Source organism: Triticum aestivum, chromosome 3A (genome assembly GCF_018294505.1).
Source record: "Triticum aestivum cultivar Chinese Spring chromosome 3A, IWGSC CS RefSeq v2.1, whole genome shotgun sequence".
In the NCBI taxonomy this organism is placed as follows: Eukaryota; Viridiplantae; Streptophyta; class Magnoliopsida; order Poales; family Poaceae; genus Triticum; species Triticum aestivum.
The window spans coordinates 700,761,516-700,770,340 of record NC_057800.1 but is presented as its reverse complement, the minus strand read 5'-3'; the positions used below and the strand labels follow the sequence as shown (position 1 = coordinate 700,770,340).

At 45.2% G+C, this 8,825-nt stretch overlaps 1 protein-coding gene across 1 annotated transcript; it reads left to right on the top strand.

Moving 5' to 3' along the window:
• The first annotated feature begins 2,959 nt into the window (after window positions 1–2,959).
• Window positions 2,960–6,428, top strand: LOC123063333 (CASP-like protein 5B3). The gene is made up of 3 exons (XM_044487090.1): window positions 2,960–3,090; window positions 3,966–4,098; window positions 6,234–6,428. Exons 1-3 carry the CDS (start codon window positions 2,960–2,962, stop codon window positions 6,426–6,428), a joined length of 459 nt encoding a protein of 152 aa, XP_044343025.1.
• The last annotated feature ends 2,397 nt before the right edge of the window (window positions 6,429–8,825 follow it).

Here is an 8,825-nt window from a genome sequence, read left to right as displayed (position 1 = left end):
TTGAGATGTCGTCTTTGATGAAACTCTTTTTCCGTTTGCTAAACTTCATCCAAACGCCGGAGCCCTTCTTCGTACTGAGATAGCACTACTCCCAGATCACGGGGGTGAATTAAATAAAACTGACTATGTGCAAAATTCTGATGAAAACAGTGGTTCTGATGATGTTTGTGCAAGGTTGGGGCGTCATTTTATGTGTGCAGAACAGGACACAGATGGTGCAAACGGAGCTGATTCACCTGGCAGCAGCGGCGCATGATCCGGTGCCGATCCGCGCGTCAGCGCTGTCCCTGTCGTCGCGTGATCCGATGCCGATCGGCATGCAGCCAATCAGGCGCACGCCAACGCGGGCCCGTCTCGTCCTGACGTGGTTGTGGCCGACAGCCTCCACCAGGTGGACCCCGCCACTCCACGCGCCAGCCCACGCGCAGGCGACACCGCGTCTCCACGCGGCGCCTCATGAGCCGGTAGCCCGCGGATCGAGCCAACCGCCGCCGACAGCGGGGCACCCGCAAGGTCTATGCGCTCAGGATCGCCCTCGGATCACGAGTCGGGCCCCTCCGCAGATTTTGTGCGCGAATCTCCCTTGGATCCGGAGCTGGGATCTTCTGTGCAGGATCCCACAACATCTTCTGCACCAGGATCTTCTGCGCCTACAGCACCAGCGGCTCCTTGGCGACATACTCGGTCACAATCAGGCATTACCAAAGCAAAAGAATACACTGATGGTACAGTCAGGTATGATAAAGTAAAACGTGATTTTCTTAGTAATATTGGTGAACCAACAAATTTGCATGATGCTCTTGTCCATAAAGATTGGAAAGAAGCTATGGATCATGAATATGATGCACTCACGGAAAATAAAACATGGAATTTAGTACCACCAAGGCAGGGTCACAATATCATTGATTGTAAATGGGTATACAAGATAAAGAGAAAATCTGATGAAAGCATAGACAGAGACAAGGCTAGACTAGTTGCTAAAGGTTTCAAACAGAGGTTTGGTATTGATTATGAAGATACATTTAGTCCTGTTGTTAAGTCTGCTACTATTCGGCTTGTACTGTCTATTGCTGTTTCTAGAGGATGGAGTTTACGCCAGCTAGATGTTCAGAACGCGTTTCTTCATGGTGTTCTTGAGGAAGAAGTATTCATGCGGCAACCACCAGAATATGAGGACCGAAGTGTACCACACTATGTCTGTAAGTTGGATAAAGCTTTGTATGGGTTGAAACAAGCCCCAAGAGCTTGGTACTCAAGGTTGAATATGCAACTACAATGACTTGGTTTCACACCATCTAAAGCAGATACCTCATTGTTCTTTTATCATAGAGATAATATCACTATTTTTGTGCTTGTCTATGTTGATGATATAATTGTGGCCAGTTCCAGTGCACATGCTACCACTTGTCTGCTTAAAGATCTGAAGTTGGAGTTTGCTCTCAAGGACTTGGGTGATCTACATTATTTTCTTGGTATAGAAGTTAATCCAATAAAGAATGGTATACTTCTTACACAAGAAAAGTACACCACTGGCATACTCAGGAGAGTAGGATTGGAAAATTGTAAACCTGTGAGTACATCAATCTCAACTTCAGAAAAACTTACAGTTGAGAGTGGAGAGGTGCTTGGACCAGAAGATTCAACAAAGTACAGGAGTGTTGTTGGTGCTCTGCAATATTTGACTCTTACTCGTCCTGACATTTCTTATTCTGTTAATAAGGTATGTCAATATTTGCATGCACCTAGAACAACTCATTGGACTGCAGTAAAAAGGATTTTGATGTATCTTAAATATTCAGAAGGTCTTGGACTTCAGATTACCAAGTCATTGTCTATGCTTGTTACTGCATACTCTGATGCAGACTGGGTAGGATGTGCTGATGACAGAAGGTCCACAGGTGGTTTTGCTGTATTTCTGGGAACAAATCTTGTGTCATGGAGTGCAAGAAAACAGGCAACTGTCTCTAGATCAAGTACAGAGGCTGAGTATAAAGCACTGGCTAATGCTACAGCTGAGGTAATGTAGATACAAACTTTGCTATATGAGCTTGGGATCAAGACTCCACAAGCTGCGAGATTATGGTGTGATAATATTGGTGCAACCTATTTCTCAGCTAATCATGTTTTCCATGCACGCACCAAACATATTGAAGTTGATTTTCACTTTGTCAGAGAAAGAGCAGCTCGGAAGCTACTTGATATTCGTTTTATTCCAACTGGTGATCAACTTGCTGATGGCTTTACAAAACCTCTTACTACAGGAAGATTGAATGAGTTCAAGAACAATCTTAACCTTGGTAAAGTTTATTCGGTTCAGATTGAGGGGGAATGTTAGAATAAGTTGTAAAGAGATACGAGTAGTTTAAACTTGTAATCTTCTCTTATCTCCTCTTCTGTTATTCCTCTCTGTAACCAACCGGGCATTGATCTATCTCTTCTCTCGATTGATCCCTTCCTTATAAGCCACGGCATACCTTCTATATAATACAATGCGGCCCGAGCAAAGGGTTTAACGCTTCCTCATAGTTTTGACACACATATACTAAGATGATGTGGTCAAGGAAGGAAGCTACCACGAAATTTCCTGATGCTATAGCTAGCAGAGGTACACACACCACATGGTGGATGCTCAGCTCAGTTATTACTTGCGTTCCATTTGCATTTCACTCTGCATCTCAAAAAACACCAGGCAGGCAGCGGTACCCCACCACCATCTCATCCTGGTTCCTGTTCTGCCATCACCTTTCCCATCTCGTCTCCCCCAACACCAAGCCAAGCGCACATAACAAGTGCTACAGCCACCTCCCGCTCACAGCCATCACCTTTCCTTTCCCACCCCACACACGAGCTAAGCGCACTGCGCACGCAACAAGCGCCACAGATCCTGCCTAGCGAGCTAGCCAGGACTCCATCGGCTTCTCCGCCTCACCTCTCCGCAGCGAGCAGAGCAGAGCAGGGGATGAAGCGCGTAGTGGAGAGCCCGGGGACATGGAGCGGCATGGCGCTGCGGCTGTCGCAGTCCGTCTGCGCCGCCGCGTCCACCTTCTCCATGGTCTCCGGCTTCGGCTACTCCAACTACAGCGCCTTCTTGTACTTCAATGTCACAAATTTTTAAAAATGTTCAACATATGTATTTTTTTATTCAATTTTTTCAAAAAAAATTACAAAATGGTCATGTTTCAAAATACTTTAGATTTTCAAATTGTTTGTGTTTTCAAAAGAAATTCGAAATTATAAAGTACCATTTTTTAGAAAAATTGGAGTTTAAAAATTTGTATGCACTTTCAAAATTTTATTTACAATTGCGAAAAATATTCGCATTTAAAAAAGTCACAATCAAATTTCTAGAAAAAAGTTCAAATATGTCGCTGGTCATGTTCTTAAATCTCTGCGCAGTTAGTTAGCCAAGAAAGCTCGATGATCCTAGTGGTTCTGCTCGTTTGTGTGTTTGAGGGAGGTCCTGGCTCGATTCCTGATGTGGCAAATTTACTTTTAGGATTTTTCACTCTTTCACTATAAAACCACTAGAAATAGATCGTTGCTGGGCCGGCCCAGTTTACTGACCTGGTCCGTCAATGTGTTTAGGAGGGTTGTACCAAAGAAGAAGTGTCTAGTCATGGGGAACTCGGACCTGGGATGTTGAGGGGCCGGGATTAGTTCCAAGCTCAAACACCATACTTGTTCAAAAATGGAACCGGAATATTGGACATGTTTTCTTTGTGTATGTGCTTTTGTGAATGTATGTGTAAGGAAGCCATATGTTTTTCATTTAACCTGCAGTTTTTCCTCCCATGATAATATTTTATTAGAATGGTTAAAAGATAGGTTTTATGTGTCAACAAGTGTGCTGGTGCGCCCCAATGATTTATATTTGTCACATCAAGTTCATGTCATTGAGACTATGAACTCAAGTATGATTTGTTGACATCATCTAACGAGTGTAATCTTGTCTCCCTTTATTTCAGCTACATGAATCTAGCGTTGATCCTGCAGCTTTTGTGGAGCTTGGGCCTTGCTTATAAGGATATCTTTGCTCTAAGGAATAAAAAGGACCTTCACACCCGGGATAATCTATTGATCATTGTTATGGTTGACTGGGTAAGTCGTTCAATTTGTCTCTTCAATTGTCCCTGAGCTACGTATGAATTAACTGAAGGCATGCACTGAAGCAATTGAAGCCAAATTTTTTTATCAATAGTTCTTACGAAAAAAAGAAATTCAGGTTAAGTGCAACTCATGCTTTTCTATTGGCCAAGTTCTTGTTCTGCCTCCCTCCATGAGAATAAGGTAGCCTTAAAGAGATTTGTTTGCCAAGCGCTCCATTAAACTTTGCCAAATTGTCCATTTGAGCAAGAAATTTTAACAATCAATATGTTTTGCCTGACTTTTTGGTTAACCAACGGTATAGTTTATCGAAGGTTCTTGTTTCCTGTTAGAACTAATGGCTGTCATTTCTCTCAGCGAAAGTTGTTACATCTTACAAGCACAGTCCAAATACCCTCTGAAATCATTTTTTTACTCGAGCAATTATTGTAACCTTAAGCTAGCAAAGGTCTATCTTTTTATTTTTTATTTTTTTAGAAAAGGAGGATGACTCTCGGCCTCTACATCTAGGAGATGCATACTGCCATTTTATTGATTATTCTCGACGACCTAACAAAGTATTACAAACAATATACCTGAATCCACCATCTTGACAACATATGCCGCTACTCCTATCCATATGATGAAGGGATGCTAGCTGAGCCACTACCCAAACAACTCACCTAAGCCTAATATCAAAAGCCAGAAGCCCCAGCCGAGCCACATACCGGGTCTGGGGCACAATCCGGTCAGACGCACTCGTGTGTCGTCGCCGTCATCTTCCACAGGTCCGCCTTCAGATTATATTGAGGCTTCTACCTTATCTGGCCACTCTGCCATCGACGTCACCATGACGCCAGACAGCTACCTCCTCCTGCGCGAGTCCATCTCCGCGCATTGGACGCCGAGCCTCCACAGCGCCATGCCGCCGATCTCCGCCGCCATCAATGTGTGAGATGAGGTACCGCTCCACCACCCCCCTAGCCATCACTTGCTCCAAAACGATGCCCCCAGGAGGGAAAGCGATAAAACGCCATCATCGTCCGATCCGAAAGACCCAGATCTAGGGTTTCCCCCGGAGCATCCCGAGCCTGATGACGCAGACTGCAACGAGGATGCCTCGACAAGGAAACGACATCTAAGACGCCGTCATCGTCCGCCATGACCGTAGTCGGCGCGATTTTCATCGGCAGTTGCTCCACCAGACGTGCGCCACCGACGGCGCTGGTCCCTTCAACTGGAGTAAACTCCAAAACGATGCCCTAAAGAGGGACTACGACGCAAAATCGCAGTCATCACTCGATCCAAAGGAGATCTAGGGTTTCCCCCGGAGATGTCCGCGCTGTCAAGGATCAGACAAGGGTAGAATCCCGGTGGATCTGCCCAGCTGCCGACAAGTTGCACCCGCCACCGTGCCGACGGAAAACCAGCGGTCAAGGCCCACGCTCGGGCATAGATCCGGCCGTGCCGCCGTGAACCGATCCGGTCACGCCGTCGCCGTCCCTGGCGACCGCGACACACCAGGTCGCGAGGCCTCCTGCCGCGCGGGAGCGAAGTCGCCGCCGCCACCACCCGTCGTGGCGTCCGGCCCGCCGCCACGCTCCGGCCCGGGGGCGCCGGCCCGCGCCAGCCCCACGCGAGCGAGAGGGCCCGAGTCCCCGCCGCTGCCGGCGACGACCAGGTTTCGTCTGGCCGCGCCCTTGGGTGGCGGCGAGGGAGGAGGAGGAGGAGTGGGGGAGGGCCGGCCGACGGGGTCTGGGGGCCTCCCGGCCGCCCACGCGGGGGGCGACTCAGGAGGGGAGAGGGAAGGGTATTCGAGGGAACCGAGTAAGAAAATCCTTTTAAAATGGGGGAGAATTTCACTTTCCCGGCCTCTGCACCAACTAGGGATGCATACGGTCATTTTAGTATGAGTACCAAGATAAACATGGTCCTCAGAATTTTTTAAATAAGCATCAAGATATTTTTTGATGAGTGGTTTCATCATACACACCAAACTTGATCCTCAATAAATGAGGAAAACCCCTGTGCATCACCTGTCAATTTTAGGAATTGAACTCGGGTCGTTAGACTGCACAACCGCATGCCTAACCACTGAGCCAAGGCAAAGATCTATCTGAGTGAACACATCAATTGTGAATGCATTGCAGGTCGTGGCAATTTTCATGTTCTCAGCAGCCTGTGCTTCCGCGAGCCTGACAATTTTCTTCATGCGGGATGTGAACTTCTGCGCGGCATACTCGCGGCTGGCCTGCCGGCAGTTCACGCTTTCGGTCGTCCTGGCGTTCATCACGTGGTTGTTGCAAGCTGCATATTCTTTCTCCGGGTTCTGGCTACTGGTTTGATTCTTCTAGTGATCTCATGTGCTCATAATCGTCGTGACATCATGCTAATTGTCAGTTAAGAGGGTAAGTCGGTTGAAATCTGCTCGGGACACATGCTAGATTTCAGTTATGGGCACGGATCCTTCAATCCTTCATCCCTTGTTAGATAGATCGCCTGTTTGATAGTAGCTCATCTTTATTCTAGGAGTTGGTTGTGAGCTCCTTGAGGTGGAGCAATTACTTTTTAGATGATGTGGGATCATTAATATATGGAGATAAATCACGGTCGAAAGTACCTGAAAAATGCTCTGGTTATTGTACAAATGGAATTTCATATATCTTCATGTTGCTCGGACCAACTGTTTCCGGTTGCTTTGCATCTAGCTAATTTGGATGTGCTTCACACTGTGAACAAGCCTTTCTTTTGTTGCCAAGCAATGTAGACATGTAGTCTTTCTCATCATAGTTTGGAAGTCGAATGCTAAGGATATCTTGTTCATCTTGAGGCATGAAAAATTGTTTGACCTTGTCCTCCTTCCAAGTATGGGTATCACCAATCGAATATGTGATTTTGTTGGGTTTATGTTAATTTTGAGATTTCCTCTCAGGATCCAATTGTCCCTCCATGTGCGAATACTATGGCCGTTACAAATACATCATACACCCCTTTCTTCAACAACTCCAAACCATTCATGATGCCTTATGCATTTCGAATAAATGCTGTGTAGCAAATCAACCCCGGGATAACATTTAGCCTTCATAACCCTTGCACATAGACTGTTAGGGAACACTATGAGTTGCCAAGCTTGCCTAGCAAGGAGAGCTTGGTTAAAAATTTGGAGGCCCTAAAGAATTTAGTTGATCTTTCTCAGACCTTTCATGCTATTAGTGTTTGATTGATTATTATATATATGACACATACCTCACTCCCTCTGTTGGAAAAGGCAGTGCCTAGGAGGCGCTTAGGCACGCCTAGACGCTAGGCAGTGGCCAAACGCCTCGCCTAGGGCATAAATAGAGGTCTAGGCAGGCAAGCAAGGAACTATTTACCCAAGTAAGAAATCATGCCACATACCGCACTAATATGCAAAACGGGTTATATTTCAATGACAGTAGATGGTAATCAACTTATTTATATGCCCTAAACTAATATCAACACCCATATAATAATCACAAAGACACTACGAGTAAAAACTATATTACCGCCTAGGCCACGCCTAGGGCGCTTAGGCACTGCCTAGGCACTAGGCGAAGGCCAACCGCCTCGCTTACGCCAACCGCTTTTTCCAACCTTGTCACTCCTTTGGTTTAGTTATTTCATTCATGTTGATATTTCGTGCACATAAAGATCGATTTGCACGGTTTAGCTTTTTAAAATATATGATTAACATTTTCTGATTCATGATAAAAATTCAAATGTTTGATTAAAAATTTTAAATACATGATCAACTTTTTTCATATACATTGTGCATTTTTGTAAACATTTTGTCATATACATAAGAAACATTTTTGAATGCACATTTAACATTTTTAAAATGCTAGATTTTCTTTTCAAAAACTGTATGTACAATGTTTTTTGTGATATATATATTTAGAATATTTATAAGTATAAACAAAAGTAAAAGGAAAGGCAAAAAACAAAAAGAAAAAACATGAAAAAGTACGAGGTTGTGGCTGCCCGCGAGCTGGCCGGCCCGAGTCAGATATAGCCTGCTGTTTTTTAAAGCAAATTCGGAAAGGGCGGAAGAAGTTTCTCTCTTATTGGAGACTTATGCAAGGGCTTCTGGTCAAAGAGTAAACAGGGACAAATCGTCATGTTTCTTCAGCAACGGATGTCCAGAATCAGTGAGACAGCAGGTGAAACAAGTCTTGCAAGTTCCCAATGAACAACTTAGTGAGAAATATTTGGGGCTGCCTACAGACATAGGTTCATCCAAGAATGGAGCGTTCAAGTATCTTATTGATCGCTTATGGAACAAGATGAGAGGATGGATGGAGAAGTCACTCTCAGCTGCGGGGAAGGATGTTCTTATCAAATCGGTTGCACAAGCCATTCCGGTCTTCTCGATGTATTGTTTCAAACTTCCTCGAGGACTATGTGAAAAGTTAACCTCAGCCATAAGAGCCTTTTGGTGGGGCAGCAAACAAGGGAAAAGGAAACCCCATTGGGTGTCTTGGGATAGTATGACAATGCCAAGGTATATGGGTGGTCTTGGCTTTCGCAATTTTGAACTTTTTAACTTGGTTCTCCTAGCTCGGCAATCTTGGAGGATCTTGGTCTCTCCGGATTCTCTTAGTGCTCGAATTCTAAAAGCAATATACTTCCCAAACAGCTCAATCCTTGATGCAAATATCGGAAGCCATCCATCTCAGGTTTGGAGGGCTATTCTGGAAGGAAGGGATATTATGAAGCAGGGC